At 38.1% G+C, this 26278-nt stretch overlaps 1 protein-coding gene across 1 annotated transcript in view; it reads left to right on the top strand.

Annotated features, from left to right (window-relative positions):
• The window catches only part of mtmr11 (myotubularin related protein 11), a 58096-nt gene that overhangs the window by 20395 nt on the left and 11423 nt on the right, over positions 1–26278 (top strand). Inside the window, exons 4-13 of the mRNA XM_041794115.1 lie at positions 6299–6435; positions 6535–6604; positions 9796–9935; positions 10419–10503; positions 16696–16843; positions 17076–17163; positions 17635–17723; positions 19075–19202; positions 21337–21415; positions 23868–23938. Coding sequence (XP_041650049.1) covers positions 6299–6435; positions 6535–6604; positions 9796–9935; positions 10419–10503; positions 16696–16843; positions 17076–17163; positions 17635–17723; positions 19075–19202; positions 21337–21415; positions 23868–23938 — 1035 coding nt within the window. The remainder of the gene's footprint in view (positions 1–6298; positions 6436–6534; positions 6605–9795; positions 9936–10418; positions 10504–16695; positions 16844–17075; positions 17164–17634; positions 17724–19074; positions 19203–21336; positions 21416–23867; positions 23939–26278) is intronic.

Here is a 26278-nt window from a genome sequence, read left to right as displayed (position 1 = left end):
TCCAGACTCTGCCGGTCTTTGACAACACACGCACACACATACACACAGATCCTATTCTTAGGCTCTAACATGTCAGTGAGAAATGTCGACTGTCTTTACTTCACATTTTTTTCCCACTGACTTTCAGCCTCATCTTTATCGCCAACAGAACCTCAGTGCTCCCATCTCTCTTCTCTTTCTTCTTTGACTCCAACTCCGTTCCAGTCAGATTAGAAGCACAGCTGTTCATGAAAACCTGTTTTATATTAAGAGAAGAAAAAGACAGATGGGTCTTGGCAGATAATTTAGGGTTTTCAGAACTATCATTCTCTTTTTTGTCTCCTTTGAGACCTTCATTATCACCTCTACAAGCTAAAATTACTATAACTTCACAGTAAACGTGGCATTTCATTCCATTTTGGACACCTTGAGCAGCAGATTTCTGGTAGTGAAATCTATCCCCTTGGCCTTGTTCACACTCTGCAGTGTAAGTGTTGAGACAATTTGTGAGAACAAGGTTACTTTCAGACACAAAGGAGGCACGAGCGAGTGTTACTGCACTGAGCTAAAGGGCTCACATTGCACCTGTAGACTCTCGCTCTTTCTCCTTTTCTCTCTTACATGCTTTGAAAAAGGACAGGTCATTTGTCAGCACTGCGTAAGACCAGTATTGTTAGCTCTAATATCAGTAACAACACAGTTTAGCCGTTGTTGCATGGCTGGAGAAATTAGGTTGTTCGCCAAGTCTGTCAAGATCCTAGGACTAGCAGTGAACAAATCACAGATCAGAAATATATTTGCAGAATCATCCATTCTCTCAGTAGTTAACATGCAGCTCTCAGCGTCTGCTGTGTTCTCATGTGACATTGGGACACAAGACCGCAGAAACCGAGCCGGCCTGCAGGAGGGCAAACGGGTCAGGACAGCTCCGACAGCCATAGGTAGATCATGTACCTTTTCAATGCTGCGAGTGGGGAGAGGGGGTGTACTGTCCATTCACACACAATGCCAAGAGGCCAGGACCCCCTTCAGAGCTTCTTCACAATCCCTTTTTTCTCCACAGTCTAGTGTTACTGTGGGATTAAAGGGCTGTCAGTCAGCGTTATCCCTTATTGATTGATGGACAAGACAGCAGAGGATTGCTTTTTGTATACTTTGGTCCCATTCTGATATTAAAAAAGTGATAAGTAATTTTTCTTTGTAATTATTTTCAGAATTTAATCGCAAAAAAAAAAAAAAAAAGTATTTTCTCAAAATCATATGTCTAATAGTATAGTGTAACAATAAAGCTTTAGATTGTTACATCTTTTGGATATATAAATGTCTGACTTGTTAATTTAGACATGTTTTGCCCTCATTTTCATCTCATAACCAGCTAAGATAACATGTTTATCATTTTGAAACTGTTGTTGCCCTTTGTGGTTGGATTGGTTCATCAAAAAATAGACAAGTCCTCAGACATATAGGTCCTATCTGACTGTTCAGGAAATGTCCTCATCGGCTGCAAGTCAGCCATTACAGCTCTAGTCTCAGTTTAAGCCTATAGTAACCTATCCCTCGTATTTACTTGTCCTCCCTTTGGGTTGAGGAGGGCAGGAACCTTTCTCTCTGCGTGCATCATAGCTGAAAACAAGGACCAAATGTTGCTGAAAACAAATAAAAACCAGGCTGAGAAAGCATGTGGTTCAGATGTTTCTCAGCAGACTCTTCTCAGGCTGATCCTCCAGGTCGCTCTCCCCTCAGTCAGTGACCACAACATCAACAGAAGCAGCTGAAACATTAAAGGCAGAGAGCACATGTAAACATAATGCAGGAAAAAAGTATCCCAAACTGCATAGAAGACATGCAAATGCCTTTTTAAATACTCTCAGATGGCAATACGTCTTAAAGGATGTCTTGGTATTTATCAAACAAACATTGTACTTGAAGTCCAACTTCTTTTCTTCTATGAAGAGTTTGCATTATTTGAATTTCTGCAAGCACTGTTTAACTGCCAGATCCTAAGGTGGTGTGGAATGGGAGACTTTTCAAATACATATAAGATATGCCAGTAGATCTGGGTTTGCACTATGTGCTGTAGATATGCACGTTGAAGATTGATCTTTTGTACAAGTTTGGTGTTTCGGCTCCACATTCAGTACTCTGACCAAAGCGATATGGGTGCGTGATGGAGTGGGAGAAAGAATCGATACAGCATAGTATCGCGATGTTTTGTCTGGTGATATATCACATTGTCTCGTCTACCAAGTATCAATTTGTTCAAATTAATTGCTAGTATGAACTGAAGTCAATGGTAATGGAAAAATACAATTAATTGTTTGGACAATTGTTTGCCCAGTGAGGTCGGCAGAGGTGACGGTCAAAGAGCATGAGAAAGTTAGTACAACAAACATGGCAGCACGAGGGAAAGGTCATTAGGAATGCAAGCAGGGCATGAATGAGATGAACATGACACAAGGTTTGCAAGAAGTGCTAAATGAAAATAAAATTTGCGGAAATACGACAAACATGCAGGCAAGACTTATGCTAAATCAGCTAAACAGTTGAAAAAGTGGTATAGATCGCAATATATGTATCACAACACTCACTGTATTGCAAAATGTTTAAAATTGCAATAATATTGAATCGTGACCAAAGCATCATGATAATATCGTATCGTGGGGCCGCTAGTGATTCCCACCCCTAGAGTATGATATTGGATTTTTTTAAGTTTTTATTGTAAAGAGCAGCAACTGTGTCCTGTGCAAAGAGAGCCTGAGTCAAGCAAAGCTGAGAGAGGAGTGGGGAAGTGGCCAGCCTGGTAATTGTTTTACATTTGGAGCTTTGCTCAGAATGTTCATGATAGGCCTCCTTGGGTATGCAGTACCCAAGGCAACTGTCTATATCTGATGGAACACTTGTATTTTGCTAAAATTTAAGGCTGATATATGATGCATACTGCAGATATACAAAACTGGCTATAAATATCAGCAAGAATTTTCATACAGTATGTGCAGATACCAATGTCTAACTTTTGAAGCTAATATCTGCTAAGACTGATGTCAAGCTGATAATATTGTGTGTCCCTCAAAATGCTAACCAAATGTTAATTTCAGCTACCTCCCAATCCTATTATGCCATCTTCTTGATTTATCTAGCCATTTCCTTTGAAAGCCCTACATGGAATCTGTAATCCAACAGCCATGTTCTACAGTGGGTTGATCTTCTCCTAAGTTTTGTTGTTTTAAATGTTCATGCTTTCTTGAACTCACAAAAATGACATGAAGCCACACGTTCAAGCCTAATCTTACAACAAAAGGTGTGTCAACTCTTTGAAATAACCCTTGCATACTAAGAAAGATTGACCTTATTATATTAACTAGTGCCTTTTTATGTTCCTTTCAAAGAAACACTCAAGATTTGTACTTTTTTTTTCTTCTTTTCATATCTTTCGTATTGTACCAACCTCAGTCTGCATAACAGTCCTCCTTATTGACCTTAGAAAGACTGAACTCAGGTTTAAATCTAAAAAGGTTTTGACAGTGGCACTCAACGGGGCAAGAATCAGTGCATCACTACATTAAGTGCTCTGCACAAAAATGGCATCTCACATTCATCTGCACAGAGTTTCTTTTAAGTTAACCTTGCAAAGCAGATGGATAGGCCAGACTCCACATCTGCCATCAGGCAAATCCATCTTGAAAAGCTTCAGTCTACAACCATTATTGCAAATCCAATAAAGGTTCCCACCAATCAGTGTCATTTCAGGAGTAGGAGGTTGTAGCTACAGGTGGGGTTAGTTGTACTGGAAGCCGATAGCAATAGCTGCCACCAGTGGAGCCATGAACTGGGATGTAGTCACAGCGGCAGTTTTATCAGAATTGGACGAGATTTTTTTTTTTTTTACATAAAGAGCGAAGAACAGCACTAAAAACTTCACATGATGGAATAGGTGTTTTTGCTGTTCTCCTGACCTACTTCGGCATAAGTTTGCAAGAGTTACAAGTGGAATTTTGTTGTACTGTAAGCTAGTGTATACAGTGGCTGCTACAGGTGTAGTGATTAGCTCAGATGTAGCTGTAGAAAAGCAGCAGTATAATCAGACCTGGACTATATTTTTTACCTGTAACAAGAGCAAAGAGCCATACTGAAAGCTCCCCTAGCAGAGACGATGTTTTTGCATGTCTCCCTATGGGCTTCAGCATGAATTTTAGCCACTGACAAGTTCTGCTGTTTGAACGCTATGGCAACACTAGCCAGGTTAGTACTGGGGCTGTGCGTGTCTACTGCCTCATTTTTTTTCTTGCTCCTCTGATTGGCCTGTGATGAATGTGACAGCAGGAACATTCATCCAGTCTCAGAAATTTTTTAGACTCCAGCCCTTACCACAAGCTTTGTATGGTGGAGAAATTCCCATAATAGTGTGCTAATACAACTCAGACTTTAATACTCAGAGTTGTTTAACCCCCCCCCACCCCCCCCGAAAGAACATAAAGTTTTTTATTTGATTTGAGGAAAATAGTCTCATAAACACCCTAACTTGTTTTTTGACTCATGCTGGGCTGAATCACCTGCTACCCACTTCTTAATTTCCACCTTTGTAGTACAAAAAAGCCCAGAAGCTCCTGGTCCCCTCTCTTCCTCTCAGCTCTCAAATCTTCGGGCGACAGGAATGTTTTCGTTCCTGTTGCACCCTGGAGAGACATTAAAACGAGACACGCAAAGCCTCAGATTGTCCTCTGAAAGACAAGCTCCCCATAAAGGTTCACTTGTGTCCTCTGTGCTAAGCATGCAAAATCTCTGCTAGCTCATGTGTGGTCAAGTTTAAATGATAAGTCCTGCCTTTTAGGGGTTTTGAGGCTGAAGTACTCAGTAATCACAGAGCTCACCCAAAGATTTAAACTCCTCTTGTGTAGTCAGCAGATTATAGTGTTAAATCAAGGGTTTTTTTCTTCTTTCTCTCTCACTCTTTCATGGTGTAAACAAGTGTTACATGTGAGAAAATGACTGTTTCCTGTTTGTTCTGTGGTATTCTCCAAAACATTCATCAGGCTAAGAGCTAGTAGAAGCATTCTGCTGAGACTTATTTTCAGTTTTAGATCTGGACTAGTTCTTTCCACATGTTTAGTGAAAGATTTTTTCTTAGAATTTCAGTTTCGAGGAACTGGCAGTATTTCCCTGTTTTATTTCATGGTATTCTGAGAGAATATAAAAAAAGCATTTGCATGCCATGTGTCCGGTCCAACCTTCCTTATGTTGTGGACAAAAAAGGCCATTTTTTCCATCTCTACCCTATCTTGGACTGTGTTGCCATGGAAACCCACAGTCTAGCTGGCAAAGACTTTTGTGTTTCTGCAGGAGTCTGTGATGAATGTGCTGTCTCACTGCTGTGTGTTTTAGGGAAAGTGTTTTCCCTTTTTCCTCTTTCGAGAATGTTTGTGAACATCTGTGTTTGTGTGTAGGAGATTTTTTAAGGTGACAAGGTTTGTTTTAGAAAGCTTTTGTGCTGGAACTCAGCATTTGTATCTCCTTAGAAAGTTCCTGGGTTTTATTACAAAGGCTTACATACACGTTGTTTACTGTATATCTAAATACCTATAACTGTATTTAAATTGTTAGTAAACTTTAGACCTAAATTTGAAATTCAAATTCAGAAATTTAGTTATGATCCAATTTTTTCAAAAATTTGAAATCATTTTGAATATTTTTCTGTAATTTTTTTGCCCTTGCTAAATTTCATTAAACTTTCAAAACTGTATTTAAACTGCAATTTCTGATTTTTCATTTTTATCTTTTTAAGGCATTGTGGTCTTCAGGTACAGTGCACTAACAGTTTTGAGGGGTTTCTATCAGTTGTTTTGGCCAGAAACAGAAAAAGGTCCTTGGAGCTAATACCCAAGCCACTAAACATTTTCCTGGCTTTTTGCCAAAAGCCCAGATCATAAGAGGAGTGTCATTTAATAGTTTCAAGGTTCCAGTCATACTTAAACAGTGTTGTTCACTCTAGAAATTTCCAAGTTCTGTTGGTATAATGTAGTCCAAAACAAGCTAATTAACTCTCATCAGTATCCATGTGTTGTTGTTTCCCCTTATGCTCCTCCCTGCTCATCAACCAATTGTAAAGATCCAAAACAACAAGCAACAAGTCGTTAAAAATACTTCTGAAACCCACTCCCAGTAATCTATTCAATGTGACCTTCCTTTCTGCTGTAAACTTCCTGTTATGTGTCCTCATATGAAGCCTCCCTACACACTCAGTAGCTCACTTTATGGAACTTGTACAAAACAACAACCTCTCAAATGCATTACCCATAAATTCCATCTCTTTGGTGTCTTCCAGGCGAGTGTGTTCTTCAGAGAGCTGTTATGGTGAGGAAGAAGCTGACTGCCAGGGAGGGGAGAGGCTGGGTGTCTGGGACCCTCTTCTGTACCCACTTCAGGGTGGCCTTTGTGCCTCAGGACAGTCCCAAACCTGATGTGAGTCCCTCAAAACTGCTTTGGAAATTCTGAGAGAAAATTTGAAGAAAATGTAAAAATGTGCATTTTTTTGTTAATAAACATACTTTTAATTCACAGGACAATGCAGACCCAGTGCTTTTAGGGGATCATGATGTGGCTTTGGCATCCATAGAGAAGGTTGTGGTTGGTAAGTTAAACTCTCCGCCTACATTTTTATTAAAGGAGAATAAAAATGTTTCTTTAAATTTTATGACTCAATATTTGTTGGCTCACATTTCTGCATAGACACTCTCTAGATTAATAAAATAATGGACTAGTGTACAAAATGAATGAGCTGCCTTTTACTGTGTTACTCTTAAACTTCTGTTCAATGTGCTTTTATTGACAAGTAATGGAGATACTAAGTTGGATTTGGGTTGTAAATCTTTAGATATGAGTTGCTATTGATTTTGTGGCACATTTGGTAGCCATGGTAACAGCAAGACATTTATACCACAGCAAACACTCACTGAGCCGCTTTGCTGGAAGAACAACAGAAGAGCAAATATGCATGTGCTTGCAATGCTACACACAGAGAATGCCGTTTAGATAAAGATTTCAGGCAAATATGATTGCAGCAGCTTTCTGATTTTATGCATTGCTCTGAGCAATTTATTTTTCAGCAAAAAAACAGTAAAATATTTACTTTGATAACTGAAAATAATGCTCTTGATAAAAAAAAAAATCTCCATAACTTGTTGAAACACCCTTATTTTGACCTTAGACTGATTTCAATTATTGAAAATACAATTTTTTTAGGTAATTAGAAATGGCAGTTACATTCATAAAAGACAGCCTAATTTGAATGGGATGTAACTGCTGTGTGGTGGCTTGATTTTTATTTTTGCATGCATGTTAATAAGCCAGAACTTTCAGACTGCCTGCGCTAGTGCCGTGTCTCACACAGTGAGAATCTAGAGAATAGAAGACTCGCCTGTTTTTACTGCAAGTAGCACATGTGTCTTGGCCAAGATGGACAGTTCAAGATAACTAGTGGTGTTGTTCCGATTCCGATACTGGAAATGTGCTCCTTGAAATATGCCTGATTCTGCTGAAAATGTGGTAATTGGTATCGTCTAGTACCTGTGCTAATGCGCTGATCCAATACAGTTTTTTTATTTTATATTTTGCTTGTTTTAGCCATGCTGTATGTTTGCATTGTAAACCTGAAATCAGTTTTTCTTCGCTGCCTGAAAACAGTGCACAAACAAACTACCCGTTTAGAAAGAAGAACTCACTATAGGTTTGTAACAGAGCAAGCTAATTGTCAGCAATTTGGCACTATTTTACTCTCAGAAAGTTCAAGGAGTAAAAGAGCAACATGTACAGTATGCAAGAATGTAATTTCAAACCAAACCCCCACTGTTGCCAGCTTCAAAACTATTTATCTGATAAAGTATTTGATGGTCACACAAAGGAGCATGCCATTTTCACATCCAAAACCACGGAGAATAAAAGGGACCCACTGCAGCAGCAAAGTTTGGAGGCAGCATTCCAACAATGCAAGAAATGTAGACAAATGTTATACAAGACTGTATAAAAGAAATGAAGGTAACCAACAAAATTGTTGAATTTATTGTTTTAGATGACCAGCATCTGTACATCATGGAAAATGTGGGATTTTGTCACTAAATGTAGCATTTGGAAATGCCAAACTCAGATAATGAGCCCTTTAAAGTTGTGATTCATTGATGATATAAATGCATGTGTGTTGGATCAGGGAAATTGGTGCTGGCGTCCTTGTTTACAGTTACTTCTTTTTGGAGCTGAAAAGTGTACAAAGCTATATTATTACAGCCTGATTTTTTAAATTACTTAATTTTGCGACTTTTTAACCCTTTTTCATCACTTCTTCTGCTCATTTTGCCAAATTTTCTCCACTTTAACTACTTTTTGCCTCTTTTCACCATTTTGCCATTTACTTTGGAAAATTTTTCTACTCTTTCCAATCTTTTTTGGCCCTTTTTGCTTTTTGTAATCCAATTCTGCAGCTGTTGCCAGATTTTTGCATCTTTCAACTCATTTTGTGCCACTTTTTAATCACTTTTCACAATTTTTCTTCCCATTTTTGCTATTCTTAACCTATTTATGCAGCTATTAGCTGCGTTGCCACTCTTAACCCATTGTTTCCTCACTGTAACCACTTTATACCACTTCTTGTCTAACAATTTTTGCCATTTTCTCTTTTTGCAATTATTCCATTATTTTCCCTTTCAAGTTATTTCAGTTCCTTCTACTGTATTTTCTAGCACCCTGATGTTTGTGCAGATCATGGCTTAGCCATGAATTTTACAAATGTTTTAGTCTATGTGCTCATCCACATTGTCAACATTAGCAACATGGGGCAATTTTGCTTTTAGAAAATGTGTTTACATTTTGATAAAAAGGCTATATTGTACTACAGTATAAATAAATCAAATTCACGTTTTGTGTTTTTATAAGAGAGGTTATTATTAAGTCAAATGTGAAATATTGTTATCAAATCTTTATGTTACGATAAACCAAATTTTTTTTCCTTACCTCCATGGGCCTCCATTTGGCTGGACCCCAGAAAGCTTTCCCCTTTCTCCTCCTTTATGTGTGGCCTTGGATATAATATTCCAGATACAAAGGGTTTAATCTGAGGCAGGGCATCAATAATGGTATCAATCATATTACGTCTGTACAGACTGTACAGTGGTTTACATTTTATTGTAAAACATTACATCCTTTCTAAATTTAAAAACACAGTTTGGCATTTCTGTGGAGAAAGTCACCTTGCTTTTGCAGAATGCTTTTATTCTGAAATGTTCCCAGCTCAGATAGACTATACAATGAATCAAGTCACTCGAGCTTTTGTTAAGGTGAAACTTAACAAAAATGCAGGGAGAAGCAGCACATGCGTCCATAATGAAAGTCCGGAGCAGAGATGCACTGCAGCTGTCATGCAGCAAACACACAGCCAGTCTGAAACAGTTGTTAAAAAAGACAAACTAGGGGCGCAGGTGGCCGAGTGGTCAAGGCGCGTGCCCCATGTACGCAGACGGCCCGGGTTCAAATCTGGCCTGAGGCCCTTTACCACATGTCTCTCCCCCGCTCTCATCCCTGTTTCCGACTCTATCCACTGTCCTCCTCTGTCAAATAAAGGCACAAAAATGCCCAAAATAAACCTTAAAATAAAGACAAACTATATACTGTCTTTTAGAGCATGCACAGTTTAGGCTCCCACATACAGTAGGTCTGACCTACATGCAGTTAGTCTGTTAGTATGTGAGTAATCTATACTCTGAGGTTCTTTGGCTCATGACCTGTTCCTCTGTTTAATGTTTAATCTGAACTCTCTCCCCTCTTGTATCATAGTGGGCCCGAACAGGACCAAGCTTGTCACGCCTAACTCCTCTCTGAAGTTCACTCCTGAGGAGCTGGTGCTTTACTGCAGGGACCTGCGAGTCATTTGCTTCTTGTTTGACCGCCTCACTCCTGACCCACAAGTCCTAGAGGTGTGTGTCTGTGTAAGAGTTTTAGGAATGTTGATACAAACTTGTGGGCATGACCAGGTCGAAATCAGGTTAACATAACAAACTTATATACACAATCCAAACATGGAATTCACAGATAATCACTTTGTTCTAGGGTAATTGTTATGTCTCCCAGTCTTTAGAATCTGATTCTGAATGTCTGGGTTGTGGTCTTTTTGAAGGTTTTGTTTTACCTCTATTTTATAGTAGATACTTTTCCTGGGGCTTTCTGCTCGGGGGTTGGTAAATATTTGCATGCAGCTGCATTTTTCAGTATGTGTTTATGTTGGCACAGATTCAAATCTCTGGTTACTGCTGTGCTGATCATTTATTTCAAAACCTAAATGCATCATAGAGAAGCCGATCCCAACCATAGACAATAGATCAATGGCTCTGTGGTGCATTAATGTTGAAAGCTGATGACCTTTGTCATGTTGATGAGCTTGCTGTGGTTTCCCTCCTCAGATAACTTACACCATCGCCAAGACCTACCAGCCTCTCAAACCAGGGTCAGTGTTATCTTTCCAGAACGCTGCTCTAGGGAGTGTAGGTGAGTAGATTAATGCGTGCTACCTTAATGTATACAGCCATCTGTTCACTTCCTGGCACTGATACAAACCCTTATCAGTCTATCATCCTGTTTATATCCTATAGCTCTATGAGTATGAGAAAACAAAGAGGGGTGCAGATAATAGCAAATGTTTTACTTTTCACTATATTGATTGTTTTGTGTAAAGGCTTTGACAAACTCAGAAGTTTGCCTGTCGTCTCAGATTTTGCTGTTCCCTCCAAAACTTTACTTTTTTTCTTGCTCAGCATTACACACATTTTTTTATAACAGTCAAGGAAGATCCAGCTGTGATGATTTTTTTCCCCTGACTATAAAGAAATTTTAAGTGGACTACATTGTATGTAAGTCTGTTTAGTCTCATCATTTATCATATTGCTTCAGCTTCCTGTGTGCACAAAACACCGAAATATACCAACAAAACTTCAAATATCTGACCCACAAAATACAGGCATCTTAGGGGTCTTCTTTAAATGTGTCAAATTCTCTATACTTTTAAATGGAGATGTTCCTGGTGAATGATTTCTCAGTCAGTTTTATGCATATTTATGTTCAAACTAGTTGAGGAAATAGAACTAAACTCAGTTTATGTAGGGCTAATCATGGGATTACAGTGTTTGTGGATTAGCAATGTCAAATGGTTCTCCCGGTGTGGCTCGCAGTGCAAACACCACCAGCCTCCTCATTGCAAGTTTACATCCACTTGATGGTGCTGGTTACATGTTCCTCCAGTCGAGTGGTTATATGTCAGTTTAAGCTAAAACAGCCTGTTTACAACATGATCTCCATGTTTCTTACAGAAAAACTGCTAAACCTATTTGCCCTATGAAATGCCATCCACTGTGCTGGTTCACATCTGGGTAGTAGAGCCTTATTGCAGAAGCCATTTTCCAGTGCTATAGTTTGTTTGCAGTTATGTGATCTTAATTACATGATAAAGTCAGATAGGGTGGAGGTTGGAAGTAAAAGCTCTGTTTGGGAGTGGAGGAAAGTGTGTACACTAAATCTCTAGCTCAACCTTCATACAGCAGGTCTCATCAAACATTTTTTCTAGTGTGATCCCTAAACTTTACTATTTTTGGCTGAATGACTATAGTGTCACATTGCCTTTACCATACAAAATGGCAACAGCATACACAAGTGCTCCTCTAGACTTGGATTAGATTCCTTTATTGTCATTGAAATTAAATTTAAGGCACAAGGTAAAACAATTGAGCTTGTTTAAAAAAGTAATAAATATAAATATGGGAAGCACAGAAACACAGTACCAACGTATGCCTCAAACAGAATAGGTAGTGTTTATATTTCAGATATTCAAAAAATTGCACAAAGATGAAAATTATTGCACAACATGTAAGTTGCTGCATGTCATGTATAATACTACTGTATGAGTCATTTTGCACACAGTTTAGGTCACTGTCTTTGTGGTCTACAGACAGAGGTTTTTAAGCCATGAATGCCAAGTTAAATCATGATTTTTCCATGAGAGAAACTTTTCACCTGTGTGTATCTCTACTTCAGGGACTTAAAAGTAGCTTGTGTTTTTTCCCAGACTGACTGGTCGGCACAGCTGTGATCAGCACAAAACTTTGGCATTTTGATTTTGCTTCTCTATTTAGTTTTTTTTACTTTTTGGGATTTTTATCCTTCATTATGGTAGGAGAGCTGAAGAGAGACAAGAAAAGTAGGGAGAGAGAGGGGAGGACATGCACTAAACAGGCTAGGATCAGAAATCAAAGCTGCAACCAGTGCATTGAGGACTCTAGCCTCTGTATATGGGGGCCTGCTACACCAAATGAGCTGGTGACCACTCCTTCTCCATCTAGAAATCACTTCCTGCCTCCTGTCTCTGTGGGTGACATGATATTATCTGTGAACGACTTATAGCAGTGCTATAGGCAGATGTAAATTAATTAAACTGGTGTGTAATTGTGGTGCCAATTAACATTGGTGATGATGTTTAATTGTTTGGTCAGCTAATTAGCTCATCAGCTCATGCCTACTCTCTATTATAACTACACATTGTTCTCTCAAAAATAACCTGATAATTTATAATCCATTGCCTTGAAAAATGCAGACTCTCATACATTGTAGGCCAAATGAAATGATAAATTCTGTTTGAGAGATAATGGAGGAAATTAACTATAGTCTGTGGCACAGACCTTCTTGTATGCATATTTTTATGTTAATGCCATAAAAGCTATAAATATGTTTATGATGTTTAGGTTTTTAAAGTAACTCTTTCCATCATAGTTTCTTTCTCTGCCTGTTTGACTGTGATAAATATTCACAGAAATAACAGCTCAGTGAAAGTGAGAATCAGAAGCCCACATGGATCAGAGGCACAGCGTGAATGTGTTAGCCATGTGATGTTCTTGTTTTCTGAAGCCTGAATGTTTCTCTCCTGGTGTGCTTTCATGGAGTCTGCTCTCATTGTGGGGTTTTATTTTTCTCTCTTGCTCTAGGGAGGAACTGTACACAAAACTATGATCACTGTTTGTCTTTACTCGTGACTTCAGTTTGTTTCATCTATTTCTGCTTCTGTTTCTGTCTATTTTAAGACTGTGATGTTCCGGCTCTTCAGACTGTAGAGAATATTAAACAGGGAGCAGAAATGTTTCTGTGCAGACTGTAATGCAAGTTAAGCTAACATCCTCTGTGGCTGGCAGATCTGGAAACATCCCCCTCTATGATGACACAATGAAAAATGAAAAACTGAAACCACGACCAGATGTGGGGAAATCTCTCCAGTGGTTTTGAGGCGAGGCTTATTAAAATCTTCAAGGCTGGATCTGACAGTGATTGAAAGGCTCAATTTATGAAGCATTAAGACGCCATAATTAAACACAATTATGTGCTGTCAGAGCAGAATAATTCAACCTACGACATGCTTAACATTTCACTGAAAAAATATAAACTCTTATACCATTGTGACCAAAAGAACTGCTACTCACATCAACCATATAGAGTAACACGAGCCTGTTTGCACAATACATTAAGCTATGTCAAAGCTACGCTAGGCTGACCGAGCTGCAGTTGACTGTCAGCTGTCGGATAAATAATGCAGGACCCCCCCTCCCCGAAACAAATCTCTAGATGACCCACTGTTCAACTCTGCCCCATGGGTCAAGTGTGTCTGCTGTTGTGTGGGGTCAGTGCTTTGCTTTCTGTCTGATGAACTTAAGACACTTTCTCCCTGCTACTGTATGGATGATTCAATCACATTATATGATAAAGAAACACCTTTGATTTGATTCTTACTATCCTTGGAACATTTGTTTATTGAATTGTAAGTGTGTTGGATATTGCCTTTTTTAATCTCCATTAAATTATAGCCAAGTGTGACAGGAAGGGCTCAGTCTGATTTTACTGAAAGGTGTCTCACTCTCAGCTTCTCTTGTCTGCTGAATATTTCAGTGGATAGCCATTTTTTATTCTGTTTTAAAGGGTTTCAGTGCCTCTTGTTGATGATTTGACTTGCAGATTATTTCCAGAATGGTTCTATCAATCATTTGGTCTCTAATAGGCCATAAAAAGGAGTCAGTGCCAGTCACTAGCTCCTAAAGTCCCAGATACTGAGTGGCTAGTTTTGTACAAAGAATTTTCTAAAACAGCACTGTACAACAAGAGCTGCTTTTAACCATCACGGTGACAGAAAAAGTATGGGTTCAAGATATTGGACTATGGATATTGCACAGTAAGAAAGGTGTATAATACACCTGAAAACATGTACTGCTTAATTAGAATTAAATTGAATTTGTTCTATTTGTTAGGGATGATGCAGATTAACATAGTTTCATAACAGAGAATCAATCTGATGTGCTGCACAGAGTTTATAGCAATTGCTAAAATGGCACAAGAATTTACAGAATAAAGGGACAATTAAATACAAATCTAAATAGAAAAATCAAATTCTATAAACCAGAATGTAATGTACAAGGGAAAATCTGATGATATAACATAAAACATTGAATATACATATATTGCAGTCTGTTTTTGGAGGCCTTCAATGGTAAAAAAATGTTAAAGCTGTCTTCCTGTGGGATAATTACCGTTTCATTCAGCAAAGTCCCGAAAGGGCAGTTTCTATGCAGCTGTGTCACTATTTTAGTGCCATCTATTTTTGCTGTACGGGGTTTGCACATCTACTAGCCTTAGTAAAGTAGCTGTGCTCTCATTCTGTGATAATCGTTGGGTGACAGACTCATAACCCACATCCTCCTGCTGCTCAGCCCTCTACCTGTCACATGTTTTTTTTTACTCAAGTAAACCTAAAGCTAGATCTGTGCATTTTTGAAAAATGTAATTATTTTCAAAGCAGATGACTGAATACGTGTTTTAGCCTCTTGAGCCTTTAGAAGTAAAAGTTAGTTTTAAAGTTGAATAGTAATATAAAAACACCTAACAACCTCATTGATGAGATGGACATAGAGGCTGAATAAAGACGTTTTTTAAGATGATGACAATGAATTAAACAACACCAGCAAAATGTGGACAATGACCCAGATCAACGAGACTGTGGACAAGCTGACACAAGTTCAGTGTATTAAGGATGTGTGAAAAGGAGGTGGTTGATTTGATTGATTGATGATTTTAACAAATGATAATGAAAAAGACTAACAGAGAAAACCAAGAGTTTAAGTGCTCAAGTGTTTTTGTTTTTTCTCTCAGTCTGCTTCAACTGCTGAAAATAAATGACTTAGGTTTAAGAGTAGGGCTAAACGATTTGCAAAAATCATCTAATTGTGATTTTTTTCCCCTAAAATATTGCAATTGCAATTTAATATGCTATTATTCTTAGGTTAATCTTATGTATTTTTTGACAAATTCAAGCAATATATAATTCCAAAAATAAGACCATGTGTATTGAAAACAATGAAAATATTTCTGAAGCAATTAATCCATAGTAGCATGAATCTGAATATGGGGATGCAAAACTTTAAGCTATAAAGGAGGTGGCAGGGGTGCAGGAGGTGAAGCTGGCTACCAGCTGATAACTTTCGTGAAATAACGTTAGGCTTTATCAGTTTTAGATAGAATGAGCTAACTGTTTTTTTTTTTAATTTGCAAATGTGATGTCATTTGCATTGTTTAAGGGCATTTTCATTTTTATGTCTCTCATTTTAATTAAGAAAAACATACATAAAATACAAAAAGGCAGAATTTTGCAAACCATTCTAAAAAATGACCTTGAATGTGTGCATAATTGCATAAAATCTCTGCTGCTGCATAAATTGATTTATTTAACTGGTATATTGACACATTTCAAGTTAGAAAAACTTTAGCAACTTGTGCAATTTGAAAATTGCAGCAGGCCATATTGCGATTTAATCTGGTTTGTGATCAATTGCCCAGCCCTATTTAAGAGGGTTTTTTTAGGCAGCCTTAAGGCTAAATGGTAACTAAGGAGTTTTTTGCAGTCAAACCAGCACTCCACAAGGTATATTTAATTAACAGTATACTCCTTGTTTCCTTTTAATGCAGGATTATGACCAAACAAGGGAGAAAAGCAGTTAAAAGTGGTATCAACCCCTGCTGGTCTGGTCTGCATCATTATGTTTTCCAGCACATTTTGAGCAGGGAGGAGGGGGCTTATAATACACAGTCACTGAAATCAGTATTTTCCATATTTTCCTTGAATTTCAGTAGCATTAGGTCTTGTGCAGTGTGTCATAGTGGCAACTGTATACACTTGCAGTAATGACATGGCATGTTTTTCAGCACTTTATGCTGGTATATATTGGTCACATCAGAATATATATCACAGCCAATTTTGTAGACAAAAATAGGTCATTAAAGTGTGTCTTTTACCCCAGATTTTATGGTATATGAAACAGAAAAAACAGTTAAGATTGGATAAGATTGCAACTAAAAAGACTAAATTTTTCAACAGAATAGACAAGAACATACTGCTATTAAAAGCCATTTATCAGTCCTCTGCTGCAGCTTTAAACCACACCAAGCTCACTGTTATGTTTCTCTGAATACCCACCCACTGAATCTTTAGAAAAGAGTTAAAAGCCTGCTTTCTGTTTCAGAACAGGTTACCAGTGTCACATTAGTGCTCTTCTCTCCAAAAGCATCATAATTGTTGGAGCTGTATTCACTTTCTTTTGTTTCTCATCCCAACAAAAATCCTCAGTCAGTATTTTCTATCACTTTTCCCTCCTCCAGAAATGAAGCAGTTTCTTAGCAACCGTCCCCGAAATGCCCACATGAACTGGTTTGAGTCTGTATCAGACTGGGAGCAAGAGCTGGAGAGGTGCGGGACCACAGGCTGGAGGGTCAGCTCAGTCAATGACCGCTTTGAGATGTCCACCAGGTAAATTCACACCTCAGTGGCCTTTACTATGTCTCTTTGTAACGCTGTGTGAATAGGCCTTCTTGTAAATCCTTTACTAAAAGGGATTTTATAAAATTAAGCATACCAGTCAAAGTCTAGGCTTAACTCCACCTGAAGTCCCAAAGAAGAATCCTAACTCTCATCCATTCTTTTCTCTCTGTTTTCACATTTACATTAAGAAAAATCTGAGTATGTTTCTCTCTCCTGTCAGCCTTCCTCGGTTCATTGTGGTTCCCCAGAAGGTTTTAGACACCGAGCTGAAGAAAAGCTTTGCCCACTTCAATGAAGGCCGTATTCCTGTGAGTGCACTTAGCATCCTTGAAACATATTTCTAATAGTTTATTTTGAAATCCTAAAAGCTCTGTCCAATAGAATACGTGTATTTTTGTTAAGGTGTAGTGTTGTCAGCTTTAGAGGGTGGGTAACCACGTTTGTGTAAATCAGATCGTAATGCTGAAAATGTCAAAGAATCATCATTACAAATAATATAACAAGTTTGTTTTCAAACTTTTAAAAAGGATTTGCTGAGTTTCAAAACAAGTAGAAAAGTATATATTCCTCAAATGAGCACTTGTTATTCCCAAGTGAGTATTATGTGCTATAAAAGAATAGAGTTTTGACTGCAGTCATCCTTAAGATATGTTTCTCCTTCTTATTATCATTCCCCTGACACAAATTATAAGATGAGCACAGATGTGGTAAAGGCCTGCAGGGAATATTCTTACCATGGAACGTGTCATTAAAGATGAAGAAACTGTTTTGTGTTTTAGCGCTGGTGTTGGCGACACCCCCGAGGCAGCGATCTGCTGCGGATGGCCAGCTTCCAGAACAACATCTACCATGAGAAAGATGACATCAGGTGTGTTTGATGCGCTACACGTGGATTTTAGAGTGTGCGTTTGTTATATGTGTTAAGATTTGAATGTATTTAAAGGTAGTTAGGCTGAACTGTTCTTAGTAGTAGATTTGCCTGTAAATGGCTCAAATCATGGGTTACAGATAACTAATAATAGGGTGGATGCAAACCTTTAAAGCTGCTTTGAGAATGTCTTTTTTTCATTCTGACTGAAGCTGTCAAGATTTTTGATACTTTCTTGATACCATATGTTTTGAAATGATGCAACCTGTTATTCTAATGGTCAGTAGTTTTGAAAAATTCTGAAACTTTAAGAACTGTCTTTTTTTATCAGAAAGATCCGGAGATTTTTGTACAGAATCTTTGCCGTTATTTTGTGCAGTTTACAAAATGTTCAGGAGTTTGCCAGCAAGTTTTGCTGGTTGAAAATAAAAATACCCAGTCGTTTTTAATATTTTTGTAGCCAGGGTATTTAAACAAGTTTTGATGTCTTATAAGATGAGATGAGATGACCTTTATTGTCCCACAGAGTAAGAAATTTGTCTAGGTCTCTTCACCCATGCTGCAGCCATAAACAACACACACAAGACATTACCCATGAAAAACACTTTCACATAACACCCTGAGCATCAAAAAATAATTCTCCCAAAAAGTAAAAGAAAATGTGAATTTCACTAGCATCATATCAAACTTTAAAGGTCTAATATTGCTCTTATTATGTAAAATGTTGCTCAGCGAGGATTGGCTGTTTGATTTCTGTTTTTTTTTCCAGCATCTTTTTTTGTTTGTTTTAGCAGAATACATTCACAACAGTTAATACAAAGAAGCTTCCAGTCTGTCAACAAGTTGTCCATAAAATGTTTCATTTAAGGTCTATTAGACTGTTTGTTTCTGCATAGAAAAACAGAAGAGACAGATACTTGTGTCTGCAACCCAACCAGCTGATTATTTATGTCAGTGGTTTTGCAGAGAGGTTGCACTGATGTATCTGATAGATATGTTTCACTCAAGATGTCAAAATAAAGAAAAACAGCCTTGAAGAAAACTCAAATACAGGTTGCTAAAGCAGCGGAGGACTTGGGTTTAAAAGTGCATACAGTCTAGATTTACTATAACAGACAAAAATTGCAGAGAGGAAATATTGTTTTATATAAGATGAGAAAATTGGAAGGTGGGACTTGCAAATTTGTTAGTTATCAGTAAGCAGTTCACTTTTTTTTTTCCTAAAACAGTGCAGATTTTGTGAGTAGTAAGATGGATTGTGAATCCACAAAAGGTTTAGAAAATAACCTGTTCACAAAGAAATCCAAGCTTGTTGCAGTGTGTTCACATTTGTGCTCCCACTGTTCTGTAGAAACCTGGAGATGATCCTGTTTGGTTGTCAGTCCTCTCTGTGTGTGGTGGTGGAGCTGGGCGAGGAGCTGCCTTCACCTGCAGACATCCAGCTGGCACACAGCCGCCTGAGGGCTCTCTGTCTGGGCGGTAAAGATAAAACACCATCCACACACAACACCTGATTAATACATATAACCACATGAGGAAGGCACAGCACAGCATCAGCAACTATTCTGTACTAAACTGTAGCAAAATATTTGTGCAGTTTTAACACACTTGCAGGAGCTGACTGTCATTTTTTTAAGGATCCTCTCCTGTTTACCTGCCTTATGAAATAGATGTCGTTTCATAAAGTTCTAGTCCTTTTTGATAATAATGATCAACAAAATAATGGATGATAAACTATGTGAAACAAAAGAATGTACTGTAGTAACTTAAATGTTTAACAGTATGTTACCACATGGCACAAAAATATGAAAGCATTTTAGAGAATTGTAAAAAAACAAGCATTTATCTTTCCCTGTCACTGGAGTCTATCAGTAATAAAAGCCTCAGTTATGTCAGTTTTGTTGTCTTAATGGATGCAGAAATGACTCTGAAAAGTGAGATCACAGTTAAGTGCCTTAAACCTGAATTATTATGTTTGCAAGCAGAAAGACTACAAAGAGTCTTGTTATTTGAATTCTTTCAAGTCAATGACAAACTGCCCTACTTCTTACCATTTTGCTGTCATTTTAGTGAACCTTTTTCTGATGAGCTTACAGTCTCTATCAGTCTCTAGTTCTTCCATGTGAAATCCCAATTTTCATTTGAAAATTTTGGTTGCTTTTTCACAAAACAAAGGATAGCTTTAAGGCTGATATATACTTCTGTGCCAGAGCTCTGCTATTGCCTACGCTGTAGGTACAGGTAGCCCTGAACTCTACAAAGAGTATGTGGAGCTTATGATGGCGTAGGTTACTAAAGCTTAGCTGTGGTGTAGACTTGATACACAAGTATAAACCAGGCTTAAGGGTGTGGTATAGATTAACAAATTCCCATAAAAATGCAGTGTTTAGTGTTTGGTAGGTACTAGTAAAATCACTCTCAGGGCTCGTCCAATAATTGTTTTGCAATTTTTTTCAAGCCTTGTTTGCTTATTAAACAGCATCCCAGTTAATATCAAAACTACTGGCATTATGGACAGGCCTTACTTTCTCACTAGTGCTAGGGCTGGCTGATGCTTAGTCAGCTAGCATCAAGATGTTCTGATCAAAATGCCAAACCCTTCAAAATGATTTTCTAAAAATCAGTGAGTGACTTTATGGCTGACTAGTTGGCCAAACCTCTCATATAAATTAAGTGCCATTCAGACTGTGTGGCTTTCTATGGATTTTATCAGTTTCTGCCTGTCTCTATCAAAGTTGAGGCTAAATCAAATCATATGTCATGCAGACTTATTTTGAGTGTTCACCTAAAAACCTCTGTCAGAGGATCTTTCTTGCTGTTTTTGTCCTGTTGGCACACACAGCACATTCCTTGGTTGAGTAAACAAAGAGACGACAAAACTACTCATGGTCGTCTACAACCAGTGGCCCTAGAACTGAAATGCTGACCTTTCTCACACTAGCATGCACTCTCAGTGTGTCTCTCCCTTTCCCTTGCACATCAACAATGTGCAAAGGTCACTGATTATCAGGGTTCACACATTCGTCAGCTCACTGTTTTATCTTTTGTGGGTGAGAGCTTCACAGCTCACAGGAATGTCATGTTAAAAACAGCCACTCAGATGTACTGGCACTGGCCTTTGAGTGGCTAAAACAACTAGATCTAACATGCTGATAGACTTTGAGGATTGTTTTCAGAACTAATCCCTCCTAGATTATGGAGCTTTGGTATTTAGAGCTCCGTTTAAAGTGTGGATCATTTATTCAGAGATGGTAGCTTGTCTTTAGGTGGGAAATTCAATGCTGCTGAAAAGTATGGATTCTTTTATATTCAAAATAACTGGACTGACATATTTGTAGTTTTATTGTTTTAGTCAGTAATTTTGAAGATAGATTTCTCAGTAAATGATGTAATATTTAATATTTAATATTTAATATTTACTTTGTGATAAAACTGTAATATAACTGCACTCAGATAAATCAGTATTTAATCTCATTGTTTTGTCTGTTACTGTGTTACAGTTCCAACCTTCAAGTCAGCTGATATGCAGAGACACAATTAAGCTTTTGATTCAGTTTTGGTACAAAAAAAAAAGTCTAAATATGACCTTTGTTTGTTCTGTTTTGACTTGTAGACATCTCCACATCTGTGTCAGTACCTGATGACAAATGGTTATCTACGCTGGAAAGTACACACTGGCTAGACTACACCAGGTAACAGATCTGATTTTCAACAGTGATGATATCCACTCTAAACTGGAGACTTGCAAAAGTGAAATAGTTCAGTCAGGGACATTCTCATCATACACTCACCATTTTATTGCAAAATGGTAGGGTGCAACAGGCTTTATGCTATAAAAGAGGAGGCTGGGGTGGAGGAGCTTATGCTTTGCCAGCAGAAAGAGCATGGTGCATCAGCATTAAGGTAAGCTAGGATTAGTGAGAAGTACATCATATAAAACACCGCTGTGTTGAGAGAAAGAGCTGTGATTGGCTATGGAAGCTGGAAGGTGATAATTAGGATCAGCACTGTCGTCAGCTGATCTTGGCCAGGTGGATGACTGCCATGTCCTGCCTGAACTAACACTAGGCTTCATTAAGTATCAATATATTTGCACAGTGTCCAAAAACTTTTATTCCTTTTGTCACATTAGATTTATTTATTTTTTTTAAACTGTACATTGCTGGATTGGGAAAATGCTATACATTAGTAGATGCAAATTAGCTGTTTTTCTCACTAATTCCCTGCCTTGATTTAGAAGTAGTCCATTATAAAGTCAAAATATTTACAGATATACGATTTTTTTTTTTTTTGTTTTTGTTTTTGCTTCAAGACCTTTGTAGTGAACATCATAGAATTGTTTTACAATGCTTTTGGTTGTGAAGTAATATTCTGTCCTGTACTGCTTCAAAATCAAGGGAGACAGTAGTGCATGATAAATGGAGTTTCCACGTACTTTTTCGTCTGCATAGAGTGTACTTGATATGCTTTAGTTGTTTTTCCTAGGAAGGTGAAGACATGACCAACCTTACTCTGTTTTAGTTGGCTAGGACCTGATTTTGCTATCATTGATCAATTGGTTAGGTAAAAATAAACAGTAATCCAATCAGAGACAGAGTAGGGCAGGTCATACTTTGTGGTTCTCGGGGATATCTAGCAACACGGAAAGACCTGCCAGCTTCCTTCCCTTATCATAATTTCATAATTATCCTTACTACCTTCAACCAGCAGAAGTTGAGAGTCAGTATGCAAATACAGAAAATATTTTTGGTGTACTAAATATGTAAGAGCAGTCTATGATACAAGCTGTTTATCTTATGCTGGATGGGCCATTAAAAATGTGGGGCACGAATTAAGAGTATATCCATTTCTGCAGGCAGACTATTTCATGTTTTTTGGCGGGGTGGGGATTTACCTTTGTTAGATAGGGAAGCTGAAGAGACACAGGAGTTATGCAGAGAGTGACTGGGGGAAGACATCCATCAAACAGCACCGAGACTGGAGCTGTTTCTCGAAGCCAAGGAAGGGCCCTTGAACGGCCATTTTTGAAGGATACTGTGTCATCCACTGCCGTCAGAGGACTGTTCCAATCTCGAGGATCCTCGAAATTTTTCCAAGGACTGAGTCCTTCAAACAGAGAATTTCCAAGGATGGATTTCCAAGGATCCTCTGCATGCAGCAATTACCCACAATCCAATGCACATTGTTTTCCTTCTGTTAAAAAATAGATAAATATCTTAATATCAGGTGGAAGCTAGGTCCTAGCACGCTCAGTACAATTTAAATGTCCTGTTTCCACCGTAAATATGTTGTCATCATTATTTCATATCATCAAAGTAAAGCTGGATGGGTAAAATTAGCACCATATTATATGATTATATTATATATTATATTGTATGATTATATCAAATAATCAATATGAATAAAAAATCATATTATTAATATATATATATTATGATTATATGATGATGTGATGGCTTATTAGAGGGTGCAGGGTAAAACTTGTGAAAGTTGTTATTAGTACCCCTCCCATTTTGATTTCTGCTGCCCCCATGAATATGGGCATGAACTTTCTATGACGTCATCACGCAAACTTGCTCGCCTGTTTCAAATGTGTGCTCAAGAGTTGCCAAGAAGGACTCTGGCCTTGCCTCCAAGGGTCCTGACTCGAGAGGGTCCTTCCCACAGAGCAAGGATCCTGGGCTTTGAGAAACAGCTTAGGAATCAATCCTGTGACAAGTGCTTTGAGGACTGTAACCTCAGTATATGGGCACCTGCTCTACCCACTGAGCTAAACTGGTACCGTGAAGGCAGGGCAATCAAAAGGTTTTTATTTATTCAGTCTGTAATTTTCTGTCCTTCATTAATCCTGACATTCGGAGTGGTTGGAGGTTCAGTGCCACATCTGCAGTACTCAGAAAGGGAACTGGCACCCCCATCATTCTGAGTCTAGATCTTAAACAGGCAACCTGGTTTCCATTGCAAGTCTTTACAAAAAGAGCTACTGCCACCCTAAATAAAAATATTCATATGACATAGAGGGAACTGTTAACCTTCTATATGACCATTAATGGCATAATGGAAGCCTCTGAAATTCTGAATCATAACCTTGTGTTCTAAGATTGTATGTTTATATGTTTTTAAGCTATTACAATGTTTCTCCAGGTCTTGTCTGAGGAAAGCTTCAGAGGTAGCCTGCCTCCTACGCGGTGGTCACCTGACTGTTGCACTGCAAGGTGAGTCATGTGACCCAGACCTCGGCTCATATTATTCAATCCATTCATTATTCATGGCTCCTCCCTCTCATTAAACCTACATCAGGGCTTACCCTGCAGCAGCTATTTACCAGCAACAAGCACACTCCACTGAGCCTACATGCACACTGTCAATAGGTCTCCATACAACATGCTTTAAAGGCATGGTTATATCAGGCTCCAGCTGTTTTATCTGAGGCAAGATTAGCTCCCTTAAAGAGATCTTAAAATAAAAATATAATTTTAAATTATAAGTTAATCTCAGGACCTTTATATTTTTTAGTAAATTTCAAAATTCTACACAAACAGTAAACAGCTCTTGTGCATGTCTGAAATAAACTTAAAAGCTAGACTTATCCTTCACAAAACTGTGCTTCTGTACAACTCACCTGTGTACAACAAGAACTGACTGTCCTCCAAAGGTTTTAGACAGTTTTTTGATCTCTCTGAGTGCCTCAGGACGATTTTTATCATGTTAACTTCAGGATTGATTTAAGTAGAACAGCATGTCTCTCCTTCATCCAAAAGGATGAGCTTTATAGCCTTCTGGGACACTTTTCAGGTAATAGATGAAGGTACTGATAAATTTACCCATAGCTCTTATGACATTAAAGGTCACCTCTATAGTCAGGATAACAGAGGAAGGAGGAATAGTACCAACTGTAGACTATCACTTTACTCATTTTATTACAGGGCTGGATCTTGGATCAAACTGAAGATTTTCCTTTTCATGTCTCGTTTAGGGAGTCTCACAAGCTCCTGTCAGTGTGCTGCTGTGTTGAAGTTTCCTTTTTTGAACATGAGGGTCACCTCTGTGTGACTGTGTGGAAAATTAAGATGCTGACTGTTGTTTGTTGTGAAGTAGAGGTGTCAACTGATCACCACCTGGCAGTGAGTTGAATGCGGTGGTGGTAAACTCGAGCATGCAGCGAGGGTGAGATCAGGCTACGTCTACGCTACTAGGTTTTCATATTTCAAAACAGTGGTGCTCTATTTATGGGCTAAAAAGGCTGCTGGAAGTGGGTACAGCACAAAGAAAAACCTTAATTCTCCACATAAGAGGCTAGCACGGAAAACCTTTGTAATAAGTTTATATTTCAAGTTAAATGCCTGAAGCCAAGAAGTATTTTGTCAGAAAAGGGACACAGTTTAGTTAGAGAAGACAAAATCCACAAAGTATATGTGGATATATTAACTTTTGTTTCCTGAAGCCTTGTCCTGTGCTTATAGAAGAGTTTTTACTCTAAATGCAGCTCATGCATGAGCTGATTAGATTTTTGAGGTCACAGGTTAAAGTTTAAGGTCAGTGGTCCTCATGTTCATTCCTTACTCTCAAGGCAATTTATGTGAACGCTATTGAGTTCAATTGTGTGGTCCCAACAAGCAAAATTTCCAATTGTTTTCTCCATAGTAGACTTGATTATTAGCCAGATTGTGAGAAATTTCAAAGTTAGACATTAACACGTGCTACCTGTGTGTGAAACGGTGGTATACGCCGTGAGTAGTAGTATTCTGACAAACACAAGCAATAAATCATTCTATATTGTAACCAACACAATATTAGATAAAACTAGGGCTGAACAACTTTAAAAAAAATATCCAATTGTGATGATATTGACTTGTTTTGCTAATTGGATATGAATTATTGTATTGAAGGGAATGATAATTTTCATTTCATTTTCATATTTTGTCAGAATAATGTACAAAAATGAAGAAAGTGGGATTTTTTTGTAGAATATTATTTTAAAAAATGGCACTTGAATTATTGCATGAATAACACCTCTGCTGCAAAAACAAGGTTTTAAACTAGTATTTTGACACAAATTTCAGGTTAAAGACATATTGCAATTCCTGTGATTTGAGAATTGCAGCAGGTTATATTGCAATTTAATCTTATTTTTGATTAATTGCCCAGCCCTAGCTGTGAGAAAAAGTTTGTAAGATGTCAACCTCTTATACCGTTACATCATTACGAGTACGTAGATAGCTGTTTGGCTTGGTCCATGCATTAATGATGTTGTAGGAAGGATTTAACAAAATGCATATGAGACATTTGAATAGTGAATTTTACACCATAACAAAATCCACAGAAAAAAATGGGCCACAGAAACCCCACAGGCCTTTTCCCTGACTCACCACTTTAGTTTCACTTTGCGGTACAGGGAAACTTTGCAGAGGCATGAAACTGCCAGGTGTTATTTCTATTTTTAACTCAATTATATCAGTGTAGCTGTATGTTGATAGAGTCAGACTGGGGCTTAAAGTGTCCTGCTTCCACCTCTAAAGCTTTGCCAACTCATCGTTTTAATCACTGTCATTATT

This window comes from Cheilinus undulatus, linkage group 8 (genome assembly GCF_018320785.1).
Source record: "Cheilinus undulatus linkage group 8, ASM1832078v1, whole genome shotgun sequence".
In the NCBI taxonomy this organism is placed as follows: domain Eukaryota; kingdom Metazoa; phylum Chordata; class Actinopteri; order Labriformes; family Labridae; genus Cheilinus; species Cheilinus undulatus.
Note: the sequence above shows the minus strand (reverse complement) of the source record. Positions and strands in the feature narration are given on the sequence as shown.